The sequence below is a fragment of the Cariama cristata genome, unplaced genomic scaffold, assembly GCF_000690535.1.
Source record: "Cariama cristata isolate BGI_N322 unplaced genomic scaffold, ASM69053v1 scaffold612, whole genome shotgun sequence".
Taxonomy (NCBI): Eukaryota; Metazoa; Chordata; class Aves; order Cariamiformes; family Cariamidae; genus Cariama; species Cariama cristata.
The window spans coordinates 141,967-160,014 of NW_009605357.1; the positions used below are offsets into that span (position 1 = coordinate 141,967).

General features: G+C 39.6%; 1 protein-coding gene across 1 annotated transcript in view; it reads left to right on the plus strand.

Annotated features, from left to right (window-relative positions):
- Window positions 1-18,048, plus strand: part of LOC104158298 (disks large homolog 2) — a 118,684-nt gene that overhangs the window by 19,217 nt on the left and 81,419 nt on the right. The window contains exon 2 of the mRNA XM_009695905.1: window positions 10,055-10,169. Coding sequence (XP_009694207.1) covers window positions 10,099-10,169 — 71 coding nt within the window. The 5' untranslated portion in view covers window positions 10,055-10,098. The remainder of the gene's footprint in view (window positions 1-10,054; window positions 10,170-18,048) is intronic.

An 18,048-nucleotide genomic window follows, 5' to 3' on the forward strand; every position in this document is an offset into this window, starting at 1 on the left:
GTATAGGAAAGTGAAGGTTACAGGGGAAGACAGTTTTTAACCTAACAGATTTTGAAGTCAGGGAGTGGATCCTTTATTAATGGCATTATTCAATGTTAGCAAATGGTATTAATCATAAAAGCAAAACAACTCAACCCAATGACGTATATCCACGTTTATTTTCATAACCCTTTTGCCAAGATTCTGGTTGTATTACTGGTGGTTCTTCTGATCCCTACGCTTTTGCTAGTCTGTAAGGCTATCTTGTTATATGAGTAATTACATCAGGTAGTATTGGTATTCTTGCTACTATTTAATTTACTGCTTTAGCTTACAATTTTTAAATGATTTGTGGCTTGTGGTTTTGAGATTTTTTTATTTTTTTTTACTGAAGGCTACAGCTTTCATGCTGGTTTATGGAATTAATAAAATCACATTAGCTTCCCCACCACTCTATTTTCAGAAAGAAACTTTTTTTTCCCCAAGTCTCTTTTAGGAACCCCTTTTTTACTTCTTCCTATTCTGAGTATATCAAAATGTCATGGTATATAAGTACAAAACTGGCAGATGATATCTTAGCTGTGAAAGTTTTCATGTAAGTCTTCATAAAAGTTCACTTGGGAGTTTTCAGCCCTGATAAAAGTTCACTTGGGAGTTTTCAGCCCTGATTTAGCAGTCTTTTTTTTTTTCAGTTTTGTCTGAAAATCATGCAGGTCAGACTGGTCTACATTTCCAATTTTATTTCAAAAAGATTCTTGCACAATTCCTAGGTAGGTCATGTGTCTCCTTAGTCACATTAAGATGCTATTGATTCTGGAGATGATGAAGTAGGATTGTACCCTTTTTCTTTTCCCAACGTGGTTTAGTACAAGGTGGCATCTTCTGCATACAACAGTGCTGGGGAAGATACCGTCTGTCCCAATCTGCTCCCAGCTCCATATCACTGTATCCTGCCCTCTTCACACTTGCAGGCGGTTTTGTGTCTGAATGCTTTCCAACCTGCATCAATCGGACCCAGTCAGGTTAATGTAAGTAGACTAAACAGGCTAATCCAGTTCATTCTTATTGAAAGATATTAGGGAAAACTCAAATGAGCCACGTAGCTGATAGTGGGACAGACAGAAGACTTTTGGAAGGAGGAAATTTATAAACAGCTGGAGGCAGTTAGGAATCAATCATCAGAGTCTGTAAAAGAGTATCTACCCAATGTAGATACAGGGTTAGTCAAGACCACCAAAATGGTTTCCCAATATTGCCATGCCTAGGGAACTCTAGAAGTGGTCAGCTCTGTATTTTGTTTCCTCATGTCAATTCATGTCTTTAAGAGCTGGAAGCAGGCGAAGCCAGCATCATCATTAAAAATATAGCTAATCAGTATAATATGTTCAACTCCCAAGAAATAGAACTACACTTGGTAAAAAAGCAGAAGCAAGAAAAAGCAATGAAGCAAAAATAATAAGGAACAATTGCCCCAGGGCAAGGATTTTGGATGGGGAATTGTGGAAATTGAATAAATGTCTGAAAATAAGATCTGCCACCACTAACCTGAAGCGACGAAATAGCTAAATGAATTAGCTTAGCTATTAATAGAAAGTAGGTTTTGTTTCTTTGCAATGTCCCACGTAAATATGTGTTGAAGAAAGAAGATTCCAATGCAGGGAAGCTTTTTTTTTTCACCTTGACAGAGCCATTTTATGCCTAAAACATCAGAGAGATCTTGAAATGTTTCTGCACTGTACAAAACAGTAACTCCTACAAAGCTGTCGAGGTTAATGAGACATATGCTGCTCTGCTGGGCAAGCATGGCTGTGCAAGTTGGATGCCTGGGGTGAAGTGATGGGCCCAACTTTTCCAAGATTTCACACTGTGCTGCCAAGGCAGACCATGTGTTGTGATATGGTTGTTTCAGATCTGACTCTCTTTTCTTTATTTGCCTTGCCCCTCCTTGGACGTGCGTACACACAATGCTGTCTGAGATGTTAACTCAATGTGAGCCTTAGGGAATTTGAAAAAGTGCCACGAACAGTCCTGTTTAGTTCAGGGATGCATCGATTCAAATAAAGGGGGGGATAAATACAATAAAATTCAGTGCAGGAAAAAGGTGCCCAAAATTTTGGGAGGGGCTGTTTTTAAAAGCTGTTGAGCTGCCTGCAGTTTTCTTCCACGGTTGGAAGAAGTTGCAAGAAATTCCCATCTGAGAAAGTCCAGGCTGACACTTCATAAACCAAGGATAGGCTTTAAAAGAACAGGTAGAATAACACCTCAGTGGGATACGTTCCTTGTCACTCTCTAATAGCTTGATTTATTTCAGTACATCTCTTTCATTATGAGGTATGAATTCTCTGAAACTAAAGCTTCTAGAGACTAATTTGGGTTGGAATTATATTCCCCATGACTAAGAATAGAGCACGATATTAGTCTCCTGAATGTATCGTGGGAGGAAGATATCTTTTCAGGTGTATTTATATTCATAACTAACACAATATGAGGGCTGTATCTAATGGTGCAACAGATGGAAGAAACATTATATTCAGTAATAAAGCAAATGAAAATAAAGTCAGTGGTGATGTTTAGGCAATAAGGCCAGCTACAGAACAAATATACAGGGTGAAATTTTAAATAGAAGACAGGCTTAGGTGTAAATACCTGTATATTGGTAAAGGAAGACAACCAACCAATATCAAAGAATAAAGACATTAATGGTCCTACGGTGCTGAAGTTTGAAAGGCCAAAGCAATTAGTAAAATCAATAAATATACCTGTGTCATCATTTTTGGAACGTTCCTGAAAAGATGTGTTGAAAATATTGCAATAAAAACAAGCAGATATCTTTAAACTAATAAAAACTAATAAAATGTAAATGTATCTTCCCTTCCCCAATATTGAAATCTGTGTTTTTCATTTCCTTTGAGTGAGCTTAGGGGAGTTATGTGACTGATAAGAAATAGCAGGGTAACTTGTTCTGTTGCTCAGTGCACGGTGAATGGAGCAAGGCCTTTCCAGTAACACTTTCCCCAATAAATAGTGCACACTATTGCATTGCCTATTGATGGCATAAGAATTGTGTGCCTTTTTTTCTCGTCAAGTGATGGATTTAGCTGATGTTAAATCTAATTGATCTTTTGCACTTATTAAAAGCACAGCATTGGCCATACAATAGATGATCCAAAGCCAGAACTATGTCCCTGGCAGTGTCCAACACCGGACACAGCAGAGGAAGTTACAAGAACCAAAGGTACAATGAACTGTACCTAACCCTAGTATGTTTGTTTGTTGATTTATTTCTTATGAAGTTATCTCAGACCACAAAGATTTTTCACCATCATTAACCTGCTATGTAAATGCTTGCAACCTCAGACAGCTCTAGAATTGAACTCCTAATCATCTAAAAACAGCAGTCAGGGTACTTTTAGCAAAAATTCAACTCAAAATAAATATTAAACAAAAAAAAATTTAAACAGAAGACATAAAATACTTGCCAAAAGTATTTGCAAGCAGTTCATGTCTTTTTTTGCACACTCTTTCACTTTTTATGTGTATTACAGTAGTTTCAAAGAGCTGTGGGATGCTAGGCACTTGGCAGGCACAGCCAAAGACACAATGTTAACTTAGCGCTCATATCTCTGCCTTAGGTGCCATTGTATGATGAGACTTACTCTTTGTGACTCACCCAGGTTCACACTGTAAATCTGTGGAAAAGCAAGAATCAGACCCAATCCTCTGGAGTCTTGATGCTGGTCTGCTCACCTTCCTCTCACCTCTATGTGTAAAACAGCGGTGACAGGACAACATTGTGGGCAAAGGGCAGAAATGGAAAACACATTGTAGGAAAAAAATGTGTTCTTCTATTATTTTAAATCTTAAACCACTCAGCCAAGATATCAGCTAAGAGGGGGCAGAGGGAGAAAAAAAAATATTTACATATATAGCATAAATAATGTTAACATAATAAAAGTGTCATGCACATTGCTGTCTCAGATGTCCAAGGCAGTAAGTGCATGACTTCCTGTAGTGGCATACAATTTGTGTTCCTGTAAACAGAACAGAAGAAAATCTCAGGAGGTTTAAGCTGGCCTGGATCCACTGGAATTATGTCAAATTGATACTGATGGAGAAGCCGGTCCGGCAACTATTCCTTTATTATAGTGTCTAGAGTTATTTCACATACCCTTTTTCAGGTGATAAAATTCTGTCTCTAACTAATGCCTTCCTAATTTTTTGTTTTGTTTTTTAAGCAGTATAGTTTGTTAAAATTGGACAGTTTGAGTTTTACTTTCCTTTCACCCTCTGACAGAGTTAGAGATAGACGCTGCCTTTTCCAACCTCCCGCTTGCATGATAGCCAGCATTGCTTCACCATTTGCTGAAGTGGGTTAGAGATGCATTATTTTAGAAGCACAAAAGCAGCAATTAGGAAATCTGTTATCATCTAGAAGCAAAAACTGATGATTTTGCTTCCTTGCTTCCTCTGAATTACAGAGGAAAGGAAATTTTGATACCTCCTGACAGAAAGAATTGCTATCTCTCTCTAAAGGTGCCAGCACTAAAAGTGTTCAAACTAATAAAGACACAGACTGTGATGCTGAACTATTATTTTCAGTATTGTATAATACGTCAGCATTTCAGTTGCTTAACTATACTTCACTTGTAGGTTCAGGGCTTTTTTGTTATCGTGTTCTTTAACTTCAATCAAAGCTACAATCTTTATAAAAAACTTGAAAGTGAAAAATAACAGTAATATAGCTTTGTAAAATTCTGCAACTCTTTCTCATAGAAAAACTGCAGCATATTTATTCATTTATCATAGCTATTCTATATATATATGACCAAAAAGTAGCATCAAGCCATGAGATATAAAATCTCTGTCTTTGCTATTTTTAGATTTAGAATTTTTTTTCTTTTCACTATGATTTTCTAAAAATTTCTTGAGATTCGGTTTCTTGCATTCATTTTTAGTCCTTCAAATGCATCTGATGCTTCCAAGAGCTTTCTTGTATGCTCAAGTATCATAGCCTTTTAGGCCATTCCTGAAAGTGACTTGGAGAATTTGAACCTAAAATTTCAATATACTGCTTATTTTAATTGAAAAAGTCCTTGCTCCATGTATATGAAAGGACTTAAGTCACAAGCAACACTCATCCCAGCTGTCCTTAATGTCTGTGCATCCACCGCGGATCTCACAAACTCATGGCATTTCCCTTCACAGCATAGGGAGAGACTGAAGTGTTGAGTAATCAGATCACAACAGCTCGCATACTGAGTCAGATCATGGGCCATCAAAGCTACTCAACAGGACACTCAAAAGGGAGGGGTGGTGTGTTAAAACAACTCCTTCCCACGTGTAGGTACCCCCTTGCACAGTTGTAGAAGGGGGTGGCAGGATTTTAGGTATCTAAATCACTTTAGCAGTAAAAATGTTGGTGTCTGCATACCCTCAGATGGCAAAGTGGATTAGGCAAGATTTTGTAGATCATAGTTTTAATCTTGGCCAGCTAAACTTGAATATTCAGTTTAAGTGCATTACTGTTAGAGTTTGGGGGTTCGGGTGTTTTTTTAGTGGGGTCAGCCATTTATCTTGCTTTGATTTCGTCGTATGAGAACTAAGGAGACAGTTCAAGGTGTTTGAAGCTTACTCCCAAAGGTCTATCCTGTCCATTCAACACGTGCAAGTGCTTTGGAAAGGGAAATGACTGCATTGATATTTGAAGGTTAGAATATGAGTCCCAGATATAGCACTTGCCAAGCTGTTGGAATAAGGTAGAAAGGAAAACACCAGCTCCCTGTCTGCATATTCAGGCTAATGAGTCCTGTATGAAGAGAGCAAATGTCTGTTGTTCAAACTGGTGTCTGTGTTTGATAAATACACTCAGTTTTGGCCTTGGTTGGGCTTGGGGACTGTAGCAATTCAAGAGGACTCTTCTCTCTCTCCTGACTGCCCAGAGGGTTGAGCAGAGCCAACTGTAGAAAACAGACCCTTGGAAAAATGGGCACTTGCTTGGGCTAGCATGCAGAGCCCAACATGCCAATGCCAAAGCCCTGAAAAATGGTCTTGCTGTCCCTGCAGCCAGGCCATTCCTCTCAGCAGCAATCTCCTCTCCCACATCCAAAGCTCCACATCTCCAGGGTTAGTGAGTTGTATCTGTATTCTCAGGACAGCTAAATTCGGGTCTGCCTACGTGGCCGTGAGCTCTGAGCCAGTTCTAAAGCGGAGTGTGAACAAATACTTCCCTCCATCTCATCAGCCCTGTTTCTTACAGCAACATTTCCAGAGCCACAGGCCAGCACAAACCATTGTATCACTTGGTCTGACCCCAGCAATAACATACGTTACAGTTTGCTCACCTATTTGCCCTTTTAGTCTAATGCATAACTTTATCAGTTTCTTAAGCTACCAGAGTTGGTTTGTTAGGTCCTTAGTGAATCAGGCAACAGGTAGGAACCTTTGCAGATGGATTTTGGTAAGTCAAATTTGGCAAATTTTGCTAATGATCCACTCCAGCAGCAACAGGTTCTTTGTTCTCCCTTTCTTTAAAGGGCATGAAATTAGTGAATCAGCTTTAACTGTATTTCTTGTCAGCATGTCACAACCTCAGTGTCCTTTTAATTGTGTAGGAACCTTGAAAGTGTGTTATTTAGATTCAGTGCTGAATTTGAAGGAAGCATGAAGGAAGTGTTTTTCTGGACTTTAGCACTGCCACTTATTTGCCCCTAGCAAACGCAAAGCTATTAGGAAACATCTCCTCTGGAATGACCCCATATATAAAGAACTGTTAAGAAAAAAAGGACCTTTTCCCAGTAGGCAGAACTACCATAGCAGTTCTGATGGCAGAAATGGAGCATCACTCTTTCTTTTTCTGTTCACATTTCAAATGCAGCCATCACTGTAGTATCTAGGTATCAGTAGAAGAACTAGGAGGACTGAGATAAAAGAACCTGATCTGAGCTGGGTTACATGCTACCTGCATTGATGACCTTGCAATTTTTGGTCCAGGCATTTGTCAGGAGGAAGAGACAGGTGTACAATTCTGTATTTTGTGATGCAGAAATATTAAGGAGGTACTGTGGGAAAATATAGGCCCATACATTGGGTTATTTTCAAATTAGCTATGTATTTCAATCCAAAGGAAAAAGCAGGAGCTTGAACCTTGAATGCCTATCACACACTTATTAAAGATGGGTTGTGGTTTCAAAATGTCTTCCAGAAAGAGAGAGATTATTAAATTCAGAATAAATTTACAGTCAGTTAAATTCATTTAAATTACAAGTGTGCTCTGAAGCCAGAACACAAGCTATAATATCATCATCTGACCAAGCTGTAGTCATTTGAGTATCTCATGAACTGGTGTTCAAGTTGCAAATAGCTGGATGCTGTGCTAGAGAGAGTCAGATTTTCAATCCTCTCTTCTCACTCTCCAGATCGGTGTCTAAATCTGGGAGTTACTCCCACACCTCACATACAGAGTCAGCCTGGGATATGGTTGCTTATTAAAGGGAAAGCTGCCATTACAGCTGCTCTGATGTCAGTCATTCATATCTATGGCCTCACCCAGATGTAAAACACCAAAGAAGCTGAATTACACTGTATGTTTACTGTCTTCTTCAGTGTATCCACCACACATGAAAGACACCTAGTAATGACCCTTAAAATTGTAGTATTCTGTCTGTGTGCAGAAGACTGACACTGAATGAGGAAGAGAAATGCAAGTTTTTTGTCTTTAAGATGAGATATAAGGAAGAAATTCATCTCGGTGAGGGTGGTGAGGCACTGGCACAGGTTGCCCAGGGAAGCTGTGGCTGCCCCATCCCTGGCAGTGTTCAAGGCCAGGTTGGATGGGGCTTTGAGCAACCTGGTCTGGTGGAAGGTGTCCCTGCCCATGGCAGGGGGTTGGAACCGGATGGTCTGTAAGGTCCCTTCCAACCCAAACCTGTGATTCTGTGATTCCATTATCACCTTTCCTGTTTGCCAAGAATAAATGTTAAATTTGTTATAATGAAATATAAGTTAAACAAAGCCTTACTCAGAAGATGGTTATTTACTAAATAAATCCTAGAGCGGGGGAATACAACAAATATGACTCACATAGAGCAAACAAATCCTACACTGGGGTAGACACTTCAAAACTAAACTCCGTTTTAAAAAACAGCACAGGTTTGTAGGAGCCTTAGTTCTGCTGAGGATTTGGGCTTTTAAATCACTGAGAAGTTTAAAGAGGTACTCTGGGTGAAAGAAATGAGCAAGAAACGAGGTACAGAATAAATCTGAAATACAGTCTGCATGTAGGAGTGTCTCTTCTCCTGACATACAGAATTCTAGCTGCAGTCAGTGAAGTCATAGGTATGTGGGGAGACTGGAGAATCTTATACCACGGCAGTGGTTCCCAGCTGATGGCAAAGTAGCCACTGTCACTTAACAAGCTCAGTTGGCAATGCCAAAGAAGCTCAATAGAAAGGGAGTTAAAATGCATCAAGTAAGAAGAAGAAGGGGAAAAAAACCCAAACGCAAGAGCCCAAATCAAACCACTCTGCTAAGCCAGCTTGAAAGTAGCTGGTGTCTATGCAAAATGTGGGATCTTGGAAAGGTCAGATGTTATTATCCAATGAAAAATTAAAGGGCACTGAATAAAATGAATTAGTTGTTGCAAAGCATCTAGACATTCTGGGAACTGAGCCAGTGTGAACAGCAAATGATCAAATAAAAATAATGCTGAGATTTCTGCTAGGAGAAAAAGAGAATATTACTGTCTTACAGCATTCTTACATAGCTCAAACAGCAACAAACAGGGAGCAGACCAATAGCTTATAAATGCACAGTAAAGATTTATTTACTTAAACTGAGAGGTGGTGTGATCTGGTGGAATGTACCTCCATCCTTTAAGGGAGGAAGCCTTGCATGCTGGTTTCACTTCTGCTTCAGACTTGCTGTGGGGAAATGTAGACCTTCCTTTTGAAGCAGGCAGTGAAATAAAACAGTGAAGTGCAGGGAACATCTTCTCTTTGCTGGCATCAGTCTGCGACATCTTACTCTTCAAAGTGTCATTGACTGACTCAAATGGATTTTGTGCACACCCTCAAGTTAGACTTCTAGCTCACGTTGTTTAATTTCCTGGGTTTAGGTTGAATTGTGACTCTTTGTGTTGCTGGAGTACTGCCTTTAGGTTGTCGGTTTCAAGGAATTAGAGCTTGTCTCCAAAACTTCAGCCTTTCCTCTTACAAACCAAAACTCAGCCCATTAGGTCATACAACAAGCAAGGGGACCATGCCAGCAGGAGGGACTGTTGACCAGGCCATAGGAGGGATGTGTCCTTTCAGAGAGGAGCCTCACCAAATGATACACCTCTGCCTGAATCCTTGCCCCAACACTGGTCTCATGTTGCTGGTCAGCAGGTCAATACGTTTTACAAAGCCACCAGCAGCGCTATGGAAGAGAACAAGGTGTGGGAGGTGGTTTTGTGCCGTTCTTATGCAGCTTAAACAGGTCTGGATTTTCTAGGATCACCCACCCTAAGACCAAGCCATGACTCCACTTATTTAAAAGAAACAGATCCCAGTCCTCAGTGGGCTGGGTAAATAAGGTGGCTTATTGCTCATACAACAGTTTCACAGCTGCTTCAGGGATAATTAGAGTTTCATATATCGCCTTCAGTTCGGTGGGACTTTACAGTAAATGCTTGACTCATTAGTAACGTCAGTGCATCATCCCACTGCCTCTAACAAGGTATCTCATTGTTTGGAAGGAGGAATGATATAGTGGAAAACTGCTTTCAATGTCCTTTTTGCAGACTGAAAGATACTTGGTAACACACTTTCAACCTCCTCTCCTTTCCTGAAACTGCAGGAGAGAGGGTCTAGCTATTTGAGTTTTCACATAGTCCATGCTGAAATGTTCAGGTACCACAATAAAGAGGACATATATTTACCTAAGATAATAAATTAATGTGAAGTTCTAGTAGACCTCAATTTTCAGGACGTGCCTTACACTCATTAATTTAATATTAATTTGCATTTAGCAGCCCTAATGATTATATAGGTCAAGAAAACTAAAATATCTTTATTCTCTGTTTTTTTAATCTCCTTAGAGTACGCTCGGTTTGAGGCAAAAATCCATGACCTGCGTGAGCAGATGATGAATCACAGCATGAGTTCTGGGTCTGGCTCCCTGAGGACTAATCAGAAGAGGTCACTGTATGTCAGGTAATCAGGGAGAGCTTTCTCCTGGGAATATGTTGGCAGCTCCCTTGTCTATGCCTGACTTGTGTGTTGTGGGTTCGGCAAAGTGGGAAAGAAGTTTGAGGAACTTCTTTGAGTTGAACTGAGAAATGCATCAATCTTACAAGCGCAGCATCATTAATGTGAAAATTGGATAAATCTCTATTGCTTAATCCGATTATTTCGAGCCATTTTCAAAGAGCATTATACTTTTATAGTGATTTGGTTTTATAAGATGAAGATTTCTTACCAGTTGTCAGATCTTTCAATATTTGAGATGGATATTGTGGTGTAGTGACGCATTGCATTTCTGTGTGAGGTCTTGCCCAGACGTGGAATGATTGTTCTCATAAAGAGCACTTTTTCCCCCAAGACCTTGTTCTTACAAAGCAAAGACTATTATATGCTATTCTAAATGCATGACAATCTGCTGCTATCCGCTTGCATATATTTACCCTTCTATCAGTCTACGCTACAAAGAATTTACCATCTACGTAGCAAGATCAAATATGCAGATGAGATGCTAAACAAGCTGATGTACATAGCTTAAATGGGGTAGTGAATAACATAGGAACTGCCTAACCGTGAGCCAGGTGGTAGCAGTGGTTATAGTTTTGCTTTGACTGTGCAAGTCTATTGCCGTAGTCATTGCTGGGTGAAAGACTGGGTGTTGCCCAATTGCCTCTAGCAAAGTTCTTGCTGTCACTCACACCTTTGGGGCTTGGGGAGACGATGGGACTCGGTGCCAAATATTTTAATAATCTTAATAATTATGCTTCTCTAGGCTTTTCATTTTCATTTTTTCCCCCATGCTCAGCATATAATTTGAAGTTCCTGACAATCATGAAGAAGAGGGAAGCAATTTGTCAGCCTCCAGGCAATGATAATTATTCATGGGGGAGCTAATTCAGGTGATAACATTGCAGAGATCCAATTAAGGCTAAATTCTACATTTTGTCATTATGCCCTCAGCATGAAGGGGTTAGGTAGCAGAGAGCAGAGAAGGAAGGGAAAACTTGAATGTTAGCATGGATGGTTTTATTCTAGTGGGCAGCAACCGTATGAAGCTCTAATTGGTACTGCTGCCGGAAGGAGCAAGGACCGAAAGGATATGGATCACTGTTACCAGTGATCTTGCTGTTGGGCAAGGTCAGGTTGGAAGCGTCATGGTTTTCGATGCATCTCTAACCTATTCTGACCTCTCAGGCTTTGTGTTTACTTCTGGAGCTATACCACCTGCAGTAGGTTTTTTCCAGATCAAACACAGAGTGACTTTTTTGTCAAGAGCTTTGTTCAGCTCCCTGAATTTGCATTTTATGAAAAACTACAGTCATTGGACGCGTAGGACTAGATCCAAGCTTACTTTGCTTGAGGTAAGCCAGGAACCCAAAATATGAGGAGCAATGGTGCAAGAAGCCCAAGCCAGCAGCCACAAATCAATTCAGATGCTCAGATAAAGGGCTAACACAGGGTCCTGAACAACTGACTGGTTTGAGCTGCAGCAAAGCTCAATTACCCCTGTATCAGTATCGACCTGAGAAGCCCTGCTGAGAATGGAGGCTTATTAGCTTGCACACTGAGCCAAGCTAATCCATCTGTGCTGCATCTGGGCTAGCCTAGTTCTTCTATACGGTATTGCTCTGTGTGCACCGATGAGCCCGGTGTTCTGCTAGTTCCTGAATTCTGGATGTGGTCTGTCTCACTCGGCTGAGATGCCCTGGTGTTTCACTGCAGGAATCTTTGATGTCTCAGCTGCATATCTAAATATCACTTCCCAAACCATAAATGCAAAAATTGTTCTTTTATTCCAGATTCATTCCAAAAAGTGCCCCAAACCTCTCAAGCAGAAAACCTCAAAAGCCTTGGTCACTTTTGTTAGCATAAATTTTTTGCAGTCAAACCCACACAATTGGCTGTGTCCAACTCCAAGAAGTCTGTTCGAGAGGCTCTGTATTTTACATATTATTATAATATGTTTGTAGTGCAGCAGCACCTGCAGCATTGTGCTAGGCACTGTTAGTGCAAATCCTATACACTAATTACAAAGGTAGCTTATGTCTACATTAGACACTAAGGAAAAAATAAATGTCAGTTCAGAAATATGCTTGTTTTCAGAGACTGAAATTTTCACTTTATGGACCCATGGACCCATGTAAAAAATGGACCCATGTAAAAAATCTGGGATTTAGCTTTTTTTTTTTTTTTGGTATTCTTGCAACTCAGGACATTTCTGTTTCAATGGATTATTTTGGTTAGCATGTGCAAGAAAACTAGAGGCAAATTACCATATGTTGCAAATCTGTAGCTGTAATGCCAAGTTTATGATTCAAGTTTGCTGTTTTCCTTTCTTTGGGATGTAATGATTTTGCTGTCCTTCTCTGATTACAAGCATAGTTATTTTTTAGCCAGAGAGCTTAATCAAAGTAAATAACTATGTTCTAGGCAGCGCAAGGAAATAAACTAAGGTCCATATAGGTAGTAATAATTGAAATTAAGTGTCATTATCTGCTCATAGAAAAGCCAACAGAAAAGAGGGTGAGAAGAAGCAAAACTCTGTAAACAGATTTGCCAGTGGCTGTGGGGTTCATTGGATGCAGGGTTTTCTTGTTTACCTTACAGGCTGTGATTTCCCCATCCAGCCCCTACTGAAACAGCATGACATTTTTAATTGCAGTATGTAAAAGGCGCTACATTAAGTGAAGTGAGGTAAAATTTAATATGGGGATAATGAGTTAAATGTAGGACTAGAAGTAGTTCCTGAAAGCAACTAAAAGTCACACTTAAGCAGTGTATACAACCACACAAAGGTGATCAAGAATGATTTGTTCAGAAGAAATTGTGTAGCTGTTTGACATGGTATTTTACCTGTGCATACTCTGGTGTTTCTGATTTTTATTATTTTTTTCTTTCTTTATGCCAGTCTGTCTTTCTGATGCCTCCTGGAATATTTCCCGGGAATTTCCTGAAAAATTTTTTTCAGTGCTGCCTGTTCTTTTTATATCACAGACCCTATATCTCTGTTTGGGATGTTATCAGAAAGTTCACGAAACTAAAGGCAAAGTATGAGACTTCAGGGGAGGATGGAGCAATAGGAAATGCTGTACCCTCTTTTGGGAGCCCACATCCTCTTTGTCACTAAATCTTTCTGTTGAGGAAAAGAAATACAGAAAGAAAAGCAGAAAGTGACAGAATAGATATGAAACAGCAAATATTATTTGTAATTTATTTGTTGGTGAAGGTGAATGAACTTAATTTGAATTCAATAACTGAAATGAGAGGCTACAAAAATTTCTGCTATTATCCTTTTTAATTCATTGGAATTCAGCCATCGGCTCATGATTAGTGAAGAAAGTAAACAAACCCATCACCAGCTAAATGCTGTGCTATATATGTACATAGGGGTTTTTTTTTAGTGTTTCTTCTACAAATTCATATCTTCCTTTTTGTCATTTTGGCTCAAGGCTTTAAAATCTGCTCCTGTAACATTATATATTTGGTTGTCTTGAAATAGATACATGCTTTGCTTTGTCCTTCTATGTCCAGATCCATAGTCAAATTTTTCAGGCTAGATGTGGTTACTATTGATACTCTTAGGAAATGCCAGATCATGTTATTTAACCCACAGGCTAGGGAACATGACAACCTTTTGAAAAATTAAGCATCAGAGAAATACAGTCCTCTAAAAAGTTTGGTGAATGCAAGCAGCCATTGAAACTTTAATATAAAATTGCTTTGGAGGAAACTGAGAGCTTAAGCATGATGAAGAGTTGTTCCTGTTGATTTACAAGATTCCTCCTAAGCTTAAAGCACTTGTGCTAGATTTCTGAATGTAAAAGTAGATACTTCAGTAATTGCTACTGGACGTACAAAGAAAACATTTTCAGGAATTATCTGGCATCCAAAAACTGCCTTCTTACAGTCTGTTGTTGATTTACAGATGAAAAATAATTGGATAAGCTTAGAATAAACAGCCACAGCACATTTTAATCCTTATTCAAACCAGACAGCTTCTGAAATAATGTCTATAATTAAAAATTCCAGTTGTCCAAAGCCACAAATAGGCGGTGTGGAGGTGTATCACTCTGCAGAAACAACTCAAAAGCTTCACACACACCCCAGCCCTTTCACTGCCACTTCACTATTTAAATTCTGTTCAATGCCGTCGGTGACCAGACATCATTCCACCTAACCATGGCTACTTGTTGCCCCGTATAAAGGGACTGGTTGAGCTTACTGAATTGCAGATATTTCAACTTCAGCATTAGCAAATTGTACAGTTGGCTGCCAAGGTGGGTATGGAAATCAGAGGTGAGACAGGGCTGGATCCAGCTGTAACTTCAGCAGTGGTTCTGCAGCTGCCTCTCCACCAACGTTCCAGGGGAGAAGACTGCAGTGGGGAGTGTAACCAAGGGCAGAGCCTCTTCCTAGTAAGATGAGGAAGTTTAAGATCAAGCTTTTTGTTCCAGTCCATGCTGCACTAATTATAAAAACTGTGCACAGTGCAAACAGGTGCCTCTTAGTCCACTACATTTTTGTTGTCTTGTAGCTGGAATTAGTGCTAAACATTTCATAGCTTTGATAGGTATGTGCTGTACAAACACAAAGCATCATGTGTCAAAAAGCAGTGTGTTCATTTTTTATTGAGCCATGAGGAACAGAATCTGAAGATTTGCCATAGCAACTTATCAGCAGCTGAAAGGAAGTCAAGGTTAAGGTACTTTGGGTTGTTTACTCTAATTTCCAGCACAATTAATTCTCCATTACACATTGGACACCTTTATACACCTTTCCTGAACTTCTTAGACATTAGCATGATGTCATATTGCTTAGAGAGACTTTGATTTTCAACAAATCACATAAATTCTCACCTGGGAACTTTGCTGAGTTACAGTTGAAGTTTGGCTGAAGCAGTTTGTAAAGATTGAATCTGGTGTCCAGGGCTGGTTTTATGTAATGTCTGTTACAGCCATCGCTCAGTCTCCTTGTCTTCTTTGAGGCAGTGAATGCCCACAGGCCAGTGAACATCAGGTCAAGGCTCCATGGGCAAGATTCTCCTGTGAGAGCTGCACAGCAGGTTGTGATGCAGTCTGAAATCCACATGAGAAATGCAATTCTTGGAGACATCATGGTAGTGAAATCTGAACACATGGTAACATCAGACTGGCTGAATGAAGGCTCTACGATGTAGATCTGGAAGAGGAAATGTGATAAACATAGAATTTCATCAGGGCTTTTAGGAGGAAGGTGCTGAGGGAACCAGTGAGAGAGGTACAAAATGGTCATACCTAAATACTCATTGCAAGGAGAGAGAATATATAGAGAGATATATTTTATTTTTTATATATATCTGTATGTGTGTATATATACATATTTTTATATATGTATATATATAAAGAGAAAATCCAAATAGATATATGTGAGTGTTAACTATATGGTGTATCCACATATACATTGCAAACATCTTCACTTAAGCTAGTTGCCTAGCGTCTCTCGAGTCAGTGGCGTGCACTTGGCACTTTCAGAGTACAATTCATCTCATCCAGAAGCAGACATCTAAAATTGCTCAGGCGAATCATGCCCTAAAAACGACTATTTCTCACAGTTGAATGGAAGGAGCCTCAGGTGATTAGCTGAGATGTAAACATCTATATTAGAGACACTTCCAGTTGTGTGACCTGAATCCCACACACACTGAATATCTTTCTCTTGCGCTTGCGCTCTCTCTCTGTCATACACACACACACACAGAGTATGCATATACATACCGTGAAGAAGTTGTAACTTCAGGCTCTCTGGCTGTTGTCTGAATGCTTCTGCTGTGTGTTTCAGTAAGACACTGCAACGTAGCTTTGAAACACTGACAGTCCTGTTTAAATAGGCTCATTTGTTCCCCGTATTCTTATCCTCCAGGTTTTCTTTGAATTCCATTTGCCACTTTTTTTAGCAGTATTGAGGATCCACACATGTTCAGTGCATGGTCACCAAGCTGGACGAGTTTATGATTCCAGCTATGGCATCACACTACATCTCTTTCAGGCTTTAGAGCACTGTAGGTCAATCTAGATTTCTGGGGAGTGAACGTGAGTGAGTTTGGCACCTAGGCATTATTGTTTGGTTTTGATGGGCAAATAGCTAAAGCTTACATAGCCCTGCCTGTACTTTAATGGTGAGATAGGAACTATTAGAATTGTCTTTATTGATGGTAAATGGAGGAATGCAGAATTTTAGTACAGTGTGTTCACTTACCTTGGATTATGCCTAGGCAGTTGAATGGTCCAAATTATAGCTCAGAACGGAAACTTGCATTCAAAAAAGCTGTGATAAATGGCATAATACAGAAAGCTGGGGTTTATAATAGCATTTAGCAGACATGTTTGGAAACGGTCAGATAGGTACACACATAACCTACACTCGTGAAATGGGCTGCTGCACTTGAAATGCCATTTCAGACTGGAAAATTGAAACCTGCTTGGGACATTACTCATTTCACATGTCCTGGTTAAGTAGGAGTTTCTAAATATTCAATTACTATTTTTGAGCTGTTCTTTCTCTGAATATAGAGTCTTCTCACTGGTTTCAGTGAGAGCTGCTCAGATTCAGAACCAAGGAAATAGTGCAATTCTTTATTTTTCAAAGCAAGGAGGGTCACTCTGGGTGCTTGAGAGACCTTTTCCCCAGGTGGACGTTCAAAAGCTGAACAATATAATTGAATAACTATTGACTTAGGTCTTTACTGATTATCAGAGACACTGAGGAACAGAGAAGGATGAGGGATATGCTGGAATACAAGAATCACCTAATATAATGGGGAATAAATCCAGTAGTTATTATTTATTAGTTTGAAATTTATGTTTAGAGCAAAAGTATCAAAACATCTATCCTTATCTGTAAAATGAAGAAGGAAAATTACATCAACTCTTGTCTTTGGCAATGGAAATACTATGTTTTCTTATGAGACTCAGGCTGTTTATGTGCTTAGAGGATCACTTTTACAAAAAGTACCACGTTCCTCATCCTGCTTCTAAGTACAGACTACGTGAGAATTAAAAAATCCGACTGAAAAACTGAAGAACAGGGAATATCTGGAGAGAGGCTGTTTTGGTTTTGTTTGGGTTTTTTTTTTTTGAGGTGGCGTCTCACTGATGCCAGTGGGACCTGTGAGCATTTCGCCCTTCTTTGTATTATGCCTGTGAAATTTTCATGAAGTGCCTTAATGAAGACACACAACGGTGTTGTCACTCTCAGCTGAAAGTTGGATGTGAGAATTATTAATCTCGGAGTGTTCACAGTTCAAAGTCCTTCAGGCTTATAGTTTGGTGCTAAAAAGCTACCTTGAAATATGATGCTGTAAATATAACAATATGCCTCACCTATACGCTAGGACTGTGAAAATCGCCATGTTTGATATATAGTCAGTTGAAACTATTAGCCACCTCACAAGCTACTACAGTTTTTCCTAACACTGACTAGATCTCTTATTTATCTGCTTTTTTTTTTTTTTGCAGTCTTGATACTAATGAACAGTTAAGGAAAAATGAGGTTTGTTTGCATTTTTTAATAACATTTCCCAGGCAAAGAAGCAGCAGTTAAACGAGAGTGAAAACTGAACATGTAAACACATCAGTCAAAACAGTCTCATCTCTGCATCTGACACCAGCTCTCTCCTTCCCATCTTCATGTTTGTCATATCTGCTGCTCTTAGGTACCAAGTAGGCGATGAATCCAACTGATTCCTGAGGTGCGGTGCGATGCACCGTTAGCTGCAGCATGAACCAACAGCTCAGCAAACCTTTTATCAAGAGATGATTCTCCAGTTGTGCCGAAAAGGGTCAAAAAGCAGATTCATTTTTTTCTGGTTGTGGCT